The 18,719-nt window shown below is 41.9% G+C and overlaps 1 protein-coding gene across 4 annotated transcripts in view; it reads right to left on the bottom strand.

Moving 5' to 3' along the window:
* IGSF11 (immunoglobulin superfamily member 11) overlaps positions 1-8,274 on the bottom strand; it is a gene marked incomplete at its 3' end in the record, with an annotated part of 128,411 nt that extends 120,137 nt beyond the window's left edge. For all 4 annotated transcript variants that reach the window (XM_079767332.1, XM_079767334.1, XM_079767333.1 and 1 more), the window contains exon 1: positions 8,160-8,274. In XM_079767332.1, the coding sequence (XP_079623458.1) occupies positions 8,160-8,211 (52 nt within the window). In that variant the 5' untranslated portion in view covers positions 8,212-8,274. The remainder of the gene's footprint in view (positions 1-8,159) is intronic.
* Between the last annotated feature and the right edge of the window lie 10,445 nt (positions 8,275-18,719).

The following is an 18,719-nucleotide window of genomic DNA, read 5'->3' as shown; positions in this document are numbered from 1 at the left end:
TGTCCGTGAAACGTTTTCCCCGTGCCTCATCTCATTTGACCCTCACAGAAGTCCTGGAGTAGGTAGATAGGAGACTCGGTAGAATCTTATTTTCTTTTCATTAGCCAGAAAGCAGAGATTTAGAAAGCTTAGAAACTTGACCTGACTGAAAAAAAGTAAGAAATGGTGGACATTGAAAAATGACTTTTCACTGCACAGAATACAGTCAAACACTGCTGCAGTTAAATATTTTACCTGTTGTTCTCCCTGTGTGATCTACAATAATAATCTGCTTTGTATTAATATTTACTGCTGTGTTGCTGACAATTACCTGAAAGAGAAGTTAGTGTGTTTCACTGGGCTGGGAAAAGTTTAGCTAAATCAGAAAGCAGGTCTAATTAAGCAAGGTTATCTATATCTATAAAAGGCTAAGTTGACTCCCACATGCGCGATACATATAAAGCTCTCACTAGCACCAATGGCACACATGTGTTCCCATCTGTCATTGTCTATTGTGAATTTGGTTGACACTTCTATTATAGAGAAAAGGCAAATGGTGATATTGAAATATTTCTTCTAATTAATTTCCTTTCAATGTGCATGAATTCGTGCATTGGGCCACTAGTCTTTAATAAACTACTACTTACTGAGTTTGGGTGGAATATCAAAGAATATAGAAATTACCTGTTAATGCTATCAAAATACTTCTTACTTTTCTAACTACTTATTGGTGTGAGGCCATGTATTCTTTATATATTTCAACCAAACCAAGACAACACATCATAGTAATCTGAATGCAGAAGCAAATAGGGGAATCCAGCTATCTCCGAATGAGCAAGACAGTAAAGAGATTTCCAAAAATGTAAAACAGTATCATTCTTCTTGCTAATAATTTTGGTTTTAGGAAAAAAGATCTTACTTGTGTCACAAAAAATACATTATATATGTCCATATATAATAGGTTTGTTATTGTTTTTTTAATTAATAAATATTTAAATTTTTCTCACTTTTAATTTTTAATATGGTAAATATTGATAGACCTAATCCACACAAACGCTTTTTATTATCCTCAACTAGAGGCCCAGTGCACAAAATTTGTGCATGGGGGGGAGGGGAGGAGGGGGGAAGGGTCACTCAGCCCAGCCTGCACCCTCTCCAATCTGGAACCCCTTGAGGGATGTCCAACTGCCCATTTAGGCCTGATACCAGTGGCCTGTTCCTCCCCTGCAGGCCTGGTCCCCCCCTAATTGCCCTCCCCTGCAGGCCTGGTCCCCCCCAAACTGCCCTCCCCTGCTGGCCCCATCTCCCCCAACTGCCCTCCTCTGCTGGCCCGGTCACCCTAACTGCCCTACCCTGCAGGCCTGGTCCCCGCCCAACTGCCCTCCCCTGCTGGCCTGGTCCCCCCCCCAACTTCCCTCCCCTGCTGGCCTGGTCTCCCCCAACTGCCCTCCTCTGCTGGCCCAGTCACCCCTAACTGCCCTCCCTGCTGACCTGATCACCCCTAACTGCCCTCCCCTGCTGGCCTTGTCCCCCCCAACTGCCCTCCCCTGCAGGCCTGGTCCCCCCGCAACTGCCCTCCCCGCTGACCTGGTCTCCCCAACTGCCCTCCTCTGCTGGCCCGGTCACCCCCAACTGCCCTCCTTGCTTACCTGATTGCCCACAACTGCCCTCCTCTGCATGCCTGGTCCCCTCAACTGCCCTCCCCTGCAGGCCTGGGTCCCCCCCCAACTGCCCTCCCTTGCCGGCCTGGTCTCCCCCAACTGCCCTCCTCTGCTGGCCTGGTCACCCCCAACTGCCCTCCTCTGCTGGCCTGGTTACTACTAACTTCCTACAACTGCCCTCCCCTGCAGGCCATCTTGTGGTGGCCATCTTGTGGCAGCCATCTTGTGTCCACATGGGGCAGCCATCTTTGACCACATGTGGGTGGCCATCTCTGTGTCTTGGTGTGATGGTCAATTTGTATATTACTCTTTTATTAGATAGGATAATCTCTAAGGCCCCATTAACTTCTGAGGTCAAAAGTGGAGAGTCTTTGCAGTATACTGTTAACACATTTTCACGTGCTCTGCCTACTGTCTTAAGTCTTGGCCAACAAGTGCCAGTACAGCACTTTGTATTTACACATGGGCAATATGCATATGTGAACTGTACTAGAAGCTTTCTTAACCAATAAAAGCCTAAAATGCTAAATACATTCTGCAACAAGTGATGTTTACTACACTCAAACCTCTCTTTTTGCCACTATTTTGTGTTCTACCAAGTGATCTTGACCCATGGGGGCTGCTAGAAGTTGTAAACTGGTAGTAATGGATCTGGTCCAAAGAAACAAAGATTAAGTACTATGATCGATGTTTGATGTTACTTAAGGCATCTTGAGGACATGGTAGACAACTTGGCTATGATTAGCTGAAGACCTCTGACATTTTGAGAGAGATAAACATCGCTGCAGAATGAGAGAATGGTCAATAAGGAAATGAATCATAGCTGGAAGAAACTATGGTTAGAAGGATGCAGACTTCAGGAAAAGGGGAGGGAATAAGAGGGGAGGACAACTGGCAATCTCTACTGGGAATAGGTTATAATGCCCTACATGGAGTTGATTTAGTTAATGCTCCTATTTCTAAAAAGGATCTCCAGTACTATATACACATGGTGTGGGGAGGGGGTAAGCTGAGCTTAGACTATACGAGGTGTTATTTTATTTATATCTGTGCTTGGGCTATTAGTTCTAACATACAGGCCCTCAGAACTAAGAATACCAGACATGGAAATGGGAAACTTACAGGTTGTAAGTGAATTCCCAAAAGTCCAAGATCATTCTTTATTAAATGAAGCAATGTTATAAGGGGATAAATGTTGATGGAAGGAGACTTGACTTTGGGTGGTGAACACACGATACAATATGCAGATGCTGTATTACAGAATTGTACACTTGAAACCTATATAATCTTATTAACCAATATCACCCCAATATATTCGACTTAAAAAACTAATAAATGGAGCAAAACCTTTGGGAATTCCTTAGGAAAAAATATTTCAAAAATAGACAACTTCAAAGTTCTATGATTAAATATAAGCTAAGACTCAATTTTGAAAGATCTGTATTATATTGTATTTTTAAATAAACTTCCCAAGTTATAGAATTTTAAAATATACCTCTATTATCTGTCTTCTATAAAATATATACTAAATCTTAAAGAAGTTGAAACTGACACAGTAACACCAAATCCCTAAAGAAAATTTTAACACAATTCTCATTTTCCTTAAAAGAGAAAAAAATTCTTTTTAGGTACTACAAGCAGACAGGATTATCACTTATATCAGTAAACACTTATTTATCCACAATATCTGCTAAGCACATACTATGTGCCAGACATAGTAGTGTCCTTTAGGGAAAATATACACACATACACACACACATACACACACACAGGATTTTATCCATCATAAAGTTAACTTCATTGAACAAGAATAAAATATTAACATAGAACTATGTCTACATTCTCACATAGCTCCACCAATGCCCACCTTCTAAGGTGATTTCTGGGTCTGCCTGCCTGGCTCTGGGTTTTTTATATCAATCGTTGAAAGAGAAAGAGTTAAATCACTAGGGGAAAAAACAAACCAACAGGAATGGCTAGATTTATTTACCTTAAAAGAACCTGATGCTATTAGCAGAAGGAGATAACATCCTCCAAAATGGAGAGGATGAGAAAGAACGAGGACAGAAAAGAATCAACGTTACTGAGAATACAGGAGTGAGAGAAAAGTGATTTTACATGAGCAACTGCTGTGAACAGGGAGACTCTGGGCAAAGGTGGATAAATTAGGACATTATTAACATTTCCACTGGTGTGATCTTCAACAGGCTTCAATAAGAATTTAAAGTTCTTTCCAATTTTTAAAAATGTTGAATTAAGGAGTCTTTTAAGACTGGCCTAGAAGTGGCCTCGTGATATTAGAGTTGCATTCACAATGCCATGCTGTTTTATTACATAGTTGTGACCCTTGGTGGAAAAATGCCATTGAATTCCCAAAGCTATTATACTTTAACCATCTATCCCAACCCTACATCCTGACCTGCTTTCACTCATAGCCACTGACATTCACCAAATTCTCTAAAGATTCTTCCACAGAACTCTACAGGTACAAGCATTTCCTAAACTCAATGCTCTGGCATCTCACATTCTTTCCCCACATGCTTTTCTCAATAAAAGAGTGCATCTAATCCTGTCACTTTGTTACTTCTCTCAAGATCAAAATGCTAAATGAAGAGGAACAAGAAAGTAGATTTCCTCTAAGGATTTTTTATTGAATAGACGTTTTGTTCACACTGGCAAATCTGTATTGTTAATCCTATTCTATAAACAAAAATTTTAGTGATATTTATTAAAATGTGATCTTCCAAGTATACGTGAGTGAGGCAGAGCCACACCACATAGCATCTGTTGTGGAGTGCCTGATAATGGAAAAGATGAACAGCTATCAGATCAATGGCCGAGCCTATCATTTGTGAAATTAGGAAATAGATTTTCTCTCTTGGACTGAGTTCGCATTTCTACAATTTTAAAACCATCACAAAATGCAAACTACTTCTACAGTCTCTTTCTGAGGCAGTAGAAAACCAGGTACAGAGGGAATCAATTGCTCAAACTTGAATAGAAAGGAAAAAAATCCTTCCACAGTTTAGTAAGATCCGATTAACGCATAAGTAAACTAATTAACTTTCCACTTTTAAGACCAAATTCAGCTCGAATCAGATGCCCTTTTGAACACCACCCAAGAACTGGCAACCTCTCTGAAACCAGTTACTCTCCAAGGATGATCAAGGGAGGATTTCGGAGCCTCCAGATGGCCTGGGAGCTGCCCTCAAAACGAGTGTGAGCTGTGTGAGTGCCAAGCAGTCCTCATCAAACAAAGGCGGGGACTGGACTATCGGAAATCCGGCAATCTTACCTCAACCTGCCTGGCATGTAGAAATAAGTTGGTATCATTTGTGTAGATACAAAAAGGGACACAATCCCCATTCTGAATAAACTAGTTATAGGTCCGAATTTAAGTGGGAACACCACGGTTTTCACAACGTTCTCCCAACTCAGCTAGGACTTCCAGTCCCTTGTTCTGTATAACTCAGTGTGACTCAAGGATCTTATGTACCAGCAAGTCACCTTGTTTGGCACTAAATCACATGGCTTACATATGAAGATTCAAATGAGACTGTTCATTATAAATGCTTCCACTACCGAAGTGTGAAAACACATTTGAAAATGTGCCACATACTGTTTGTTACTGGGGAGGTTGGGGGGGGACGTCTTACCCATGGCATCATTGCCTTGGGTCTGACAACAGTACTAAGCATAACACTGTGAAGTGCTTGGTGATCTAATATTTAAATTGTTTCCTGAATAGTTCATGTTGAATATATAGTGTATTAAGCTCAATTTACCTAAAATTTCCATCCAGTGGCTGTCGCCTTTCATGTAGGTCAACTACAGATTTTTTACTAAAAAGTGAATGGTTCCAAAACAGTTACATAACTAAAATTAGAGCTACGAAATTGAAGTTTACAATAAATTCTTCATCATGCTAACAATTAGGCTCACAATTCATTTTTATTTCATTTTATATGGTCTTTTCTTTATTTTATGCTTTTCTCATATTCTGAAAAGTTATCCACTATTTCAAGGAATCACCAGTAGTACAAGAAACATTTCTGATATATCCTACCCACTGGAAAAACTATATAACAGTAGTCAACTTTTCAATTCAAATTCCCTTTGACGTTAGTCTGCAGATATTTAAACAGAAATATCTTCACATCCATTTTCTTTCATAAATTTAAGACACACTCTATTTCTACCTTTGGTGCATTATGCCACTGTAATGCTCACTGCTACAATGGATATCCATCTAGCATCTATTTCCCTTTTCCTTCTTCATAATAGAAGTAACTTTGTTCAGATATACACTCCGCCCCCTCATTCCATACTGGAAGTCCTAGGGATGGGCCCTATTTCATTGAAACCAACTTTGCCACTGACTGGTTCAATAATTTAATGCAGTCAGGACATGGCATTCTCCTGGAGACTGTTATGCTAGCACTCAATAGCGGTTCACCTCTTCCCCTCCCCCATCTTAGGGAAACTGAGTATCAGCGGCCTTTGAGGGGCCTGCTGACTAAATCCCCAACTCAGCATTCAAGACTCTCCATTCTCCTTGTTCTACCCTTTTAGCCCTTTCTCCTTTGCACAACCTCCTGTTCCAGCAGCTAGAAGGGCGTGTCCTTTCCAGAATATGCCCCCTGCATTTTCCACTTCATATCCTTCAATCGGGTTGTTCCTTTGGCTCGGAAAGCCCAACCACTGCCAAGTCAGTCAGTGCAAATCCTATTCATTCCAAGTCCAGATCAAAAGTAAACTTTTCCATGAAGTCTTCCTTGATATCATCATTAACAAATGACACTCATCATATATTCCTTGTATCATAAATCAACTGTGCATGCTTACAGCCTGTTTTAAAACTGTAAGCTCCCTAAGGACAAACTCTGGTGTATCTTTGTCTTCCACCACCATCCCTCCCCACCAGAGTAGCTCGGTAACAATTCGCTGAACATATGAACACAAGTTTTCATTTTTGAGGGTGAAAGTGCCTTTACAGAATAGATTATCATGAAGGCTAAAATGTCCTTGCAAGCCTTTAAAAACATTCTAGGGTGGCTTAGGAATAGTTCTGCTGAAAGAAAAAAAAAAACAAAAAAACACAGATGACCTTGTAAGCCTGATTCTGAGAATTATGTCAATTCTTTAAAAGTACTGCTTAAGAATTCAAAAACAAACTCTACACAAGTGCTATTTACAAAAACGAGTGGCATTTATTGTAATATACAAAGGTTAACAGATTTTTTACCAAAAATTTCAGCTGTTCTTATAGTAATATTTAAGAATATTTACGCAATCTTATTTCACACTTGAAGGAAGTAAGACTGAGAAAAATGTTGGCTCTCAGACAAATGTATTTGGAAACACATACTGGTGTCATTTAGTTATTATCTACACATCATCACTAAAAATATACCTATTGAACTCCATGAAAGTTATCTGTAACTTAGACTATTTCCTTCACTGGCTTCTATGGGAAAGGTATACTAAGTTTTGTATTCATTTCTCCCCTTCCAAATTAATTTGTACAACTTAAGTTACCTAGTAAATATTATGTTACTTCAAGATCTATGGATATATTATCAGTTCAAATAAGACCATAAAACTACAGAAAACATACTGAAATCTCCAGGGAATGGGAGGGATCAAGGTTAACCACAATCTTCCATCAATCATTGAACTGCTTTTAAAATAAAACCCTTCAGATAAATCTCAGTAAATCTCGACAATTAATTAAATGGAACAGAAAATTTGATTCCACAGGACAATGCACTCACAAAAGAAAGGGCACCATATAAGATGAAAGTCGTTTAAGCATGGCTATGCATAAAAATAAAATGTAAGAAAGAGTAAATGGAGAGTATAAAATTCAATTTAGGTTTCTAGAAACCGTTTACAAGAAAACTGAGGACACGTTTATTCCCTCTGTGCTATTATTGTTATATTCTCGGTATTTTTGCAAGTCAATTTAAATCCTTTGGGGAAGGTACTAGAATATAAAAAATAAATTCTTGTTTTCAAATATAGTGCAGCACCCTGTATAGTCATTTAAAAAAAAAAAAAAGATCACAATTTCAGTGAAACCTATATATGCTTGTTAAAGATTATGGTCAAGGTACGATTTCAAGTTTTCTAAATTGTTTCAAAGTCATCTCCCGTTTTCCCGGAGCCGCCTGGTAACAGAAACTGATTCTAAAATACTGTTGTTTTTCCCACGGGACCCAGTCAGTGTGGGAGTTCATTATCTACAAAGGCGGGGTCAGAGTCGGGTCCGGGATGGCGGTAACGGAGCAGCAGGTGTAGTGGCCTCGGCTCCGAGCACACCTGGGCTGTGCGGGAGGCGGGAAGGGGCGCGCGCGTCGGGGCGGCGGGTGGGCGCGGGAGCCTCGGCCAACAGAAGGGCTGGGGAGGCCCGGAGAAAGTTGCGCTCCCACGACCTGGCCCAGGCGGTCCCCGACGGCTCCTGCACGGACCGCCGGCCCGGCCTGGCCCCACCTGGCCGCGGGGGCTCTGGCCACTCACCTTGCAGAGAGAGGAGCAGCAACGGCGCCAGCGGGGAGCCCCGAGAAGTCATGCCGGGGCCGCCGGGAGCGCGCCCGCCGCCCGCTCGGCTCCTTCTTCGCGGCGGCGGAGGCGCGTGCCGGGCTCTCGGCGCTCCGGGAAGCCGGGTCCTCCGCGACTCGCCGCCGGGTCTCAAACCGCCCCGCGGGGCGGAGACCGTCGGGCGCGCGGACTAGGCAAGTGCAGCTCCCGCGCCGCCCCGCTCCGCGGAGGATGAGCTGCAACCAGGGGCGTCCCGCGCTCGCCGGCCTCGCCCCGCGGCGCCACGGCCACCTCGCGCTGCCCCAGGACCCGCCGGCCCCCCGCGCCGCCCGGGGAGCCACTCCCCCCAACTCTCGCCCAGCTACTCCCGCAGCAGCCGGGCTCCGCTGGGCTCCGCGCCGCCCACTGGCCCCGCTCGGTCTCCCGGGCAACCGCGGCTCCAGCGCGACGCCTGGCGGCCCACCCGCGGAGCGAGCGCGGCGCAGCTGGTGCGGCCGCCACCTGTGCGCGGTGCGGCCCACGCCCCCGCACCCTCCGCGAGCGCCGGGGACTCTGAACCGCTAGCGAGGCACGCGGTGTCAGCCCTGATCTCCAGAGGGTTCTGGGAGGGATTCTTTCGGTTGCAGTTCTAAGATTTCTACTTGGCCAGTTCACTTTCTCCCAGCTCTCTCTTCTGTAACTGAATCATCTTCTCTTGACCCTTTGGTAAAATTTATGTCAACTTCTAATGTCTAAAGTTTTCATTTTTAAGTGTTATAGCTCTCTCAAACTAATTTCAAGTGTTTGTTAACTAGTGGGGAGGTGATTTGATTAGGGCGGGTGTTACTTTGGTTAGGTTTTCATTTTTGTTTCTCATTTATTTTAGTTGGGTGGGACTAGAAACCTTACTAGCATCTGAAATAAAATTACTTGAATACCTACCCACCTCTTCCTTTGTAAAACCTAATCTTCATCCCTTTTCCATTGAGGTCACTGGTCAATATCTTATAGCCCTCCCTCCCCCCCAGTCACTTTCTGCTTCAGCCCCTACCCCTAGCCTTCTAAAGTTGAGGACATACCTCCCCAGGGAATGTCAGACCTTTCTGGTCAATTTCTGCAGCGGCATAGATTAGACTTCAGGGGGCCATTCAGAAATTCTGAGCCCCCATCTAGCAGATTCAATCCTCCCAGGGCAACTCAGGACTGAATATAGCACCCACAGGAGAAAGGCAAGTATGTAGAACATCTATACATTTGGACAAAGATTAGAAGATACGTGTAGAAATGAAAATAACAGTGCTGTTATAATTTCACGTTGTTGTTGTTTTTTAAAGGGAACACATTCAGAAATGCCAGTCGCCTTTAATAAGAATACCCTGGAAATGTATAGTTTAATTAAGAATTAGAGATGCCTCCACTTGGCTCTCTGCTTCCAAGTTGCTAGAATCTCTTACCAGATGTCTAGTGGCAAGAAAAGAATGATGTAACCGTATAGAGGCTTTGATATTAATAACAGAAGGTTAAGATTTCAATTTTGATTTTATCACTGGGCTTATTCTCATTCATTTTAAACTCCAGGGCAAGGACTAGATATGTGTGTGTGTGTGTTTTTTTTCCTCTGTCCAATCCAATTTCTGCATTCTAACCCAGTCACAAGGGAAGCATAAGAATAAGTGATATAAAGAGAAAACCAAGGAAGTTAGTCAATCAGCAGGTGCTACTCAGAGCAGGATTTAGCTTCACTACATCCCAGACTTAAATATTTATTATATAATTAAATAAATAACCTAATAAATCCAAGCTGAAAAGCCCTGATAAAGCTAATTAGCTGATATACTTCTTAGCATGTCAGTTCAGCAAATATATGTCTACTGAGTCTCTATAGGACGTAAGGCACTGGTGGGAAGATTAGACATAAAGGGTAACATATACAATCCTCGCCCTTAAATAACTTTTCAGTGTACATGGGATATGTCTGCACTGTCATGAATCAGCAGAGAACGAGAGCTCGCGTGCCTCTTCGTCACCACAGCGTACTTCTGCCGGGCCCGACAGGAGCTGGGGAGTTATTAAAATGACAGAGTGCTCACAGTTCGTTGGAACAGCCCTTTTAATAGAAAAAGACGTGTGGCTCCTGAAGGAACGGGGCCGGTCAGATTTCAGGAGGCAGTCTGGCCGCCCAGAAGCGGGAGGCAGATGGTCCGTGGTGGACGTGTAAGAAGCAGATCGGGGGACTGGAAACTGCAAGTGCTGTACACAGAGGCTTCAAAGGCACCCTCCCAGGAAACAAAGCCCCAAAAAATGTGCTTTTTTAATTCACAGAGAGAGTACCGCTGGCATATATTTGATTAAATATTTTATTAGCAATGATGACTTTCATAAATTATTTTATCCTAATCTGCCTTCTGACCACAGTAGGATTTTGTTTAATCTCTGAAGTATTCTGAGTGCTAAAGCAACAGACAAACATGTTTGTTTAATACTTTATAAATTTCAAAGTACTTTCACATATATTATCTGATTTGATCTTCACAGCAACCCCAGAGGGAGGGTAGGTAAAACAGGTATGGTATTGTCACTCCCACCCCCTTCACATAGTAAGATAATGAGTCTCAGAAAGGTCAAGGGATACCTCCAGGATTGCAAATACCAATAGGCAGAAGTGGAACCAAGGTCTTCTCACATTTGCCCTCGTCTTTTCTACCACATCACCTCTTTTATCTTTTTACAGACCAACATCTAAAGGAATTTATATAAATCATAGTGTCTGAAAGCCTTCTGTGGGGAACACTACTGATGCCTCCCAACATTTATCCCACTTCCACCTCCATCCCATTCCGATGCCCACATGAGTAGCTGTAAAATTGGATAACGTTGCCTCCCTCCCCGCGCGCGCGCACACACACACACACACACACACACACACACACACACACACACACCCCTCTCTAGGAGAGCTATAGTTTGGTCTATTTAAGGAAGGAATGGAGAGGGGAATGACTAGGACAGGAAATCCTGGAGCAAAAGACTCTGCTCTAGTATAATAATCTTGGCTCAAAAACATTGATGCCATGAGAATACAATCAACTTCTAGATATCTAAATATGAATTATCCAAATTCAAGTTGTAATCCTAGACCATCTTCTCTCCTCCACTCATCAAGATGCTGGATCATCTCTTTCCACAACCAGTTACTCTGCATTCAAAAATGAAAAATTAATTTCATTATTAGTTCAAGAGGAAAATAATTAAGAAAAATTATGGAGGAAATTATTAGATTTTCTAAAGTTAAATATATTAATTTTATGATATTATTAGCTATTTTAAATTATGAATGCCATCTATCCATCTCCATAATGTATATCATTAAAGGTGTATTGCATTTAAGTTTTTGAGGATGTTTGTCTATGGAATGTTTTATAAGAACCTCTTCCTTCAAGTTAGAAAATACCTTTTTGAACCTTGTTTGAGCCAGTAACTTATTCTACAACTATTTTAATCCGGTTGCTTAGAACCATGTATAGTCTAGAGCAGAGCTTGTTCCTGTAAGAAGTACACAATGAGGAGAATTTTTTTCCATTGCACTTTGTGAAGAGCCTGTAAAGGCTCTGAAGTAACAATATGTGGAGAAGATAATAGTGGAATTGCTAGAGTAATTAACAAGCCAATAAGTGTTTATTGTGTATTAAGACAAATAAATCATTTAATATTTTAAAACAGGCTTCTCACATTGTGGAATCAATTTACAACTTAGACATATTAACCACTTAGTCTCCTGTTTCTACTCACTCCTCTGGTAACTCTTGCTGAATAGGATTTACACAAAGGTAAACAACATCTCCACAGTTGGGTCCCTATCACCATTGTGAATATTACTGGAGCAAAGTTTCACAACATCTACATCCATTTGGGGGAAAGTTTATGTTTTTCCTCTAAATCTTTTCATTATGAACACATTTCCTTCCAGGCAAAGTTACTCGCTGAGGAGAGTAACTTTCCTTCCAGGCAAAGTTATTCGCTGTTACTCATTGTAACAAAGTGCTATTAAAATCATTCAAATGGAAAATTTTAGATGGCACCACTGTGGGTTTTTTTTAATTTTTTTTTAATTGATACTTAGAAAAGAGGAGAGAGAGAGAGAGAGAGAGAGAGAGAGAGAGAGAGAGAGAGAACATCAATTTGTTGGCCCACTTATGTATGCATTCTTTGGTTGATTCTTCTATATGGGGAATCAAACCCACAACCGTGGTGTATAGAAATTATGCTCTAACCAACTGGGCAATCTGGCCAGGGCCCCATTGTGTTTTCTAAGACTTGGAAAAGCAATAACATAAGAAATGTTTTATGGCCGAAACCGGTTTGGCTCAGTGGATAGAGCGTCAGCCTGCTGATTCAAGGGTCCCAGGTTCGATTCCGGTCAAGAGCATGTGCCTTAGTTGTGGGCACATCCCCAGTGGGGGTTGTGCAGGAGGCGGCTGATCGATGTTTCTCTCTCATCAATGTTTCTGGCTCTCTATCCCTCTCCCTTCCTCTCTGTAAAAAATCAATAAAAATATATTTAAAAAAGAAAGAAAACATTTTATGAATCCTGAAAATGTTTTGTATTCTTTCTTGTAAGGAAGATAATTTTCTAAAAATCTTCAGTCTCTTTACCAGTGTTCTCTAACCTAAGCTAATCTGTTTGAAACTCTCATTTGTTTTATATATTGGTGCACTCAGTATTTTGAAATTCTGATGAGTTTTCCATAAGAAGCTTAATTTGAAGTGCAGTTCAGACTTTCATTTTTAATTTCTTTATTGATTATGGTATCACATATTTGTCCTCATCCCCCCATTCCCATCCCAAACCCCTCCCCACTCATGCCCCACCCCCCTGTTGTCCGTGACCACTGGTTAGGCTTATACGCATGCATACAAGTCCTTTGGTTGATCTCTCCCCCTTACCCCCACCCTCCCCTACCTTCCCTCTGAGGTTTGACAGTCTGATCAATGCTTCCCTCCCTGTCTCCGAGTCTGTTTTTGTTCATCAGTTTATGTTGTTCATTATTTCCCCTAGATGAGTGAGATCATGTGATACTAGAAATACACTTATAAGAACCGAAAATGAGACAAGCAATAATGGTTATGCTGAGAGGCAAATGAATCAGTCTATAGTGAGTTTCTTTCTGGGCCAACAGTTCTTTTGAGTCCCAATTTCAATGTCAAACAGTTCCTTATGTGTACATGTCAGCAATGATATTTCAGTTCTGGATGGTGGACAAATAGTGGCAATGCAGGTCTGACCCTCTGGTTTGGTCCTGGGCAACCTGCAGCGATGCACAGCTGCTAACTGCTAGTGTGGCAAGGTGTCGTCAGCGTCTTCCATCTCTGGACTGTTTCTCTTCTGTCTTCATGGCTGGAGCAGTCCTGTCAATTCCTCTCTGTTGCAGGAATCCACATGGTCTTGGAGTTGTTTTCTGAAAATATACAAACATATTCTCAACCAAAAGTTAATAAAGGAATCTTTTCTATAAATTTGACTTGGGATCCTTTTCATTTTTTTGCCCTAACAATTTTCCTTTGGCTTGTTTTGACACCATGTGTGTTTTTCATGGGTGTCTTGCTATTAGCATTACAAATGAGAGTTAATTTTCTAAAGTAAAAATTTTCTAGATGTAATTTACTTACAGGATATTTTTCCTTACATGATACTCTTCTACTATGCCCCCTTTTTTGATTTAAATATTAGGAGGCTTTTGGAAATTTTATAATGTAGTCTTGATAGTTTTTAAATTTTAATTTTTTGCACTAAAATATGACTGCTTTAGGTTCATTACATGTTACGCAATTTTACCATGAGATGAACTACCAATACAGACTTTCATTTTTTGGCAACAAAACAGATTAGAGACCTTGACTTACAAAAAATGTAAAACCATATTCTTAGAAATCTTAAATTGATGACCTCTCAACAAATATGGAAAAGTTAAGCCAAAATCTAGATGAAGAAAGGAATCCTTCAGCATCCAGAGTGATCCTATTAAGTCAAGATAATCAGATCACTCCTCTACCCAAATCCTCCCAGTGGCTTCCTGGCTTACTCAGTAAAAGTCCTTACTATAAGCTACAGGGCTTGTGTCAATTTCTATTGCTGCAGTAACAAATTACTACAAACTTAGTAGTATAAAACAACACAATTTATTATCTTACTAGAGGCCCAGTGCACGAAATTCATGCACTTGGGTGAGTCCCTCAGCCCAGCTTTTGCCCTCTCGAAGTCCACAAGCCCTCAAAGGATGTCCTTAGTGCTGCCACTGCCACCACCACTGCGCTCACCAGCCGTGAGCCCGGCTTCTGGCTGAGTAGTGCTCCCCCTGGAAGCGCACTGACCATCAGGTGGCAGCTCCTGCATTGAGTGTCTGCCTCCTGGTGGTCAGTGCACATCATAGCAAAGGTTAATATGAACATCATAACCGGTTGTTCTGCGGTTCCGTCAATTTGCATATTAACCTTTTTTTATATAGGATGATTCTGAGTTCAGAAATCCAAAATGGGTCTCATTGGGCTGAAATCAAGATGGTTTCTTTGTGGAGAGTCCTTTTCCTTACCTCTCCAGCTCCTAGAGTCCACCTACTTTCCCTGGTTTATGGCCACCTTCCCTTCATCTTCAAAGCCATCAACATTGAGACAAGTCCTTCTCACACTGCCATCTCTCTGACCCTCTCCCTGCCTCTTCTTTCACATTAAAAATCCTTGTGATTACAATGGGCCCACTTGGCTCATCCAGAATAATCTCATCTCCAGGTCAGTTGAAGGTGACCTTAATTCAATCTGCAAGCTTAATTCCACTTTGCCACGTAAGGTAACATAGTCACATGTTCTAGGGATTAGGAAGTTGGCCTCTTTTGGGGCTCCAGGGGTATTCTTCTACTTACCACAAGGCCCAACTTGATATAGTCCCCCATTATCTCTCTAACTGCTTCTTCTATATTCCCCTCACTGACTCTGCTCATTGTACCTACTATGTGCCAGGCACCATGTTATGTGCTTTAACATCCATACTCTCATTTAAATCCTCAAAACAACACTGTAAGATGGATAATTTTTACCCCATTTTTCCAATGAAGAAATTTGAGATTCAGAGAAACTTTAAACTACTTGGTCAATAAGGCCTTAAGTAGGAAAACCCAACTTTGCTGACTCTGAGGCCAGTATTCTCTCCAATATACCCTGATACCTCTCTTTGAATTAGCAACCTGATCACAAGTTTGGAACTAGTAAAATTTCTGCTGATTTTAATACTAAATAATGATTTCTTCAGATTTTAGCCTATCTTCTGAATTTGCTGGTATATATTATTCCTTAGAAGATAAAGACTTACACAATTAAATGAATACCACCCATCCTTAAAAAAAATTAATCTAAAATTTTATATTTAGTGAGGTTGAAAAACTAAATACCTGGATTTTATGTGCTATCCTATATAATAAAAGGCCAGCAACCATAAGCATAATGACTGGAACGACCACTAGATCAGTCGCCATGAGGTGCATTGACCACCTCTCAGCCCCACTTCACACCCCCCCCCCCAAGGCCCACAGGCTCCAAATGCAGCATGGTGAACAGGGAACCACAGCAAAGTGAGATGAATGGCAGCGGGTTGGGACTGGTGAGTGGGCAGAATGGCCAACCTCTTAGTCCCTCCCCCGGCTCACAGGCTCCAATCGCAGCATGGCAAATGGGGGACCATGGCAAACCGACGTGAGTGGCGGCAGGTCAGGACTGGCAAGCGGGCAGAATGTCCGACCTCTTGGTTGCTCCCCCAGCCCACTGGCTCCAATCGCAGCATGGTGAACGGGGAACCATGGAAAACTGAGGTGAGTGGCGGTGGGGCGAGACTGGCAAGCGGGCCGAACAGCCAACCTCTTGGTCCTTCCCCCAGGCCCGCAGGTTCCAGGGAACCAAAGCCATGCTGCGATTGGGGAACCATGGCGAACTGGGGGGTGGCGGCGGGGTGGGACTGGGACTGGCGAGTGGACAGAAGATGGCCCTGATCTCAGGCTAGGCCTAGGGACCCTACCCATGCACGATTTCGTGCACTGGGGCTCTAGTTAATAAAATCAGTAATGACCCATAAAATTTGGAATTCAAAAAGTGAGCCATCCTTTGTTTCTATGGTAACACAAGAGAAAAAATTAGTTGGCCCAAAGATGTTTTAATTCCAATAAACTGTTTCACAGCTTTAACCTCATTTTAGAAAAATCTATATATAATTATTATTATTGCCAAAATTCATAAATTAATACCATATATTTCTAAAGGAAGAGTACCACAGTATTAGAACTTTCTTGTGCAGTATTTCAGATCTTCTCATCCCTACCTCTTATCCCAGCTTTGACTGCAAGCTTAGCTTCTCACAGGTGCGACCTGACAGTGACTTGTTTCACTGTGGCCTATACCAAGTACCTCTCTCTGCTCAGGAGTTTCTCTGACATTGCTGCCTGAGACACCAGCAGGGATCTGGTGGCACTGACGTGTCCAACCTAGAAGCACAGGAATATCAGTACTTATGGGGCCACTCTTGACTAATGTGGGACAGGAGCCAATAAGTAATCCTACTCCCATGCACTCTCCAAGTGGGCAGCTCTTAGTTCATCAAGCTCCTCAGAAGGTCATGCCATGATCAACAGTAACCACCAACTCTGGCTGGTGTGGCTCGGTTGGTTGAGCATCAACTCATGTACCAAAAGGTTGTCCACTGGATTCCCTGCCCAGGTTGTGGGCTCAATCCCTGGTAGGGAAGCATGCAGGAGGCAGCAGATCAATGTTTCACTCTCTCTCCCTCTCCCTTCCACTCTCAAAGTCAGTAAAAAATCTTTTAAAAACAAAACAAAAAACAGTAACCAACAGACAGCATCCTTGATTGGCTTTTCCTCTTTCCATTTTTCACTCTCCCATCAATTACCCCTGCTCCCTGAAATTACTTCTTAAATAAACTAACTCCACATAAGCCTTTGACTCAGGACAAACTTATAGGGAAACCCAGGCTAAGAGACCTTTCCTTAAGATTGTATATATCTTAACAGAGAACCCAGAAATCGACCCAAGCCAATATGCTCAATTAATATTTGACAAAGGAGGCAAGAGCATACAATGAAGTCAAGACAGTCTCTTCAATAAATGGTGTTGGGAAAATTGGACAGATACATGCAAAAAAATGACACTAGACCACCAACTTACACCATACACAAGAATAAACTCAAAATGGATAAAGGACTTAAACATAAGATGGGAAACCATAAAAATCTTAGAAGAATCCTTAGGCAGCAAAATGTTAGACATATGTCATAGCAATATCTTTACCAATACAGCTCCTAGGGCAATGAAAACTAAGGAGAAAATAAATAAATAGGACTACATCAAAATAAAAAGCTTCTGCCCAGCAAAAGAAACCATCAACAAAACAACAAGAAAGCCCACTGTATGGGAGAACATATTTGCCAATGTTATATCCAATAAGGGTTTAATCTCCAAAATTTACAGCAAACTCATACATCTTAACAAAAGGAAAATAAACAATCCAATCAAAAAATGGGCAAAGGACCTAAATAGACACTTTTCAATAGTGGACATACAGAAAGCCAAGAGACATATGAAAAGATGCTCAAAGTCACTAATCATCCGAGAGATGCAAATCAAAAGGACAATGAGATACCATCTCACACCTGTCAGAATGACTATCATCAACAAATCAACAAACGACAAGTGCTAGGGAGGATGTGGAGAAAAGGGAATTCTTGTACACTGCTGGTGGGAATGCAGACTGGTGCAGCCACTGTGGAAAACAGTATGGCGTTTCCTCAAAAAATTAAAAATGGAACTCCCATTTGACCCACTAATCCCACTTCTAGGAATACCAGTATATCCCAAGAAATCAGAAACACCAATCAGAAAGGACATATGCACCCCTATGTTCATAGCAGCACAATTCACCATAGCTAAGATTTGGAAACAGTCTAAGTGCCCATCAGCAGATGAGTGGATTAAAAAACTGTGGTACATCTACACAATGGAATACTATGCTGCTGTAAAAAAAAGAAAGAACTCTTACCATTTGCAACAACATAGATGGACCCGGAGAGCATTATGCTAAGCCAAATAAGCCAGTCAGAGAAAGATAAATATCACATGATCTCACTCATTTGTGGAATATAATGAACATAAACTGATGAACAAAAATAGATCCAGAGACAAAGAAGCATCGAACAGACCACAGATCTATATTTCTAATAGCTATAGGCATTTGTATATATATTACTAAAGGCCTGGCACACGAAATTCATGCGCAGGTACAGTCTCTAGGCCTTCAGAGGGACGTCAGGGGAAGTGTGGGGGTGGGGGTAGAGATCAACCAAAGGACTTGTATGCATGCATATAAGCATAACCAATGGACACAGACACTAGGGGGACAAGGGCATGTGCAAGTGGGTGGGGTGGCCGAGCAGAGGTCAATGGGGGGAAAAGGAGACATATATAATACTATATGTACTATAATACTTTAAACAATAAAGAATTTTAAAA

This window comes from Cnephaeus nilssonii, assembly GCF_951640355.1.
Source record: "Cnephaeus nilssonii genome assembly, chromosome: 3".
Taxonomy (NCBI): domain Eukaryota; kingdom Metazoa; phylum Chordata; class Mammalia; order Chiroptera; family Vespertilionidae; genus Cnephaeus; species Cnephaeus nilssonii.
The sequence above is the reverse complement of the archived record's forward strand: the minus strand, read 5'-3'. Positions and strand labels throughout refer to the sequence as shown.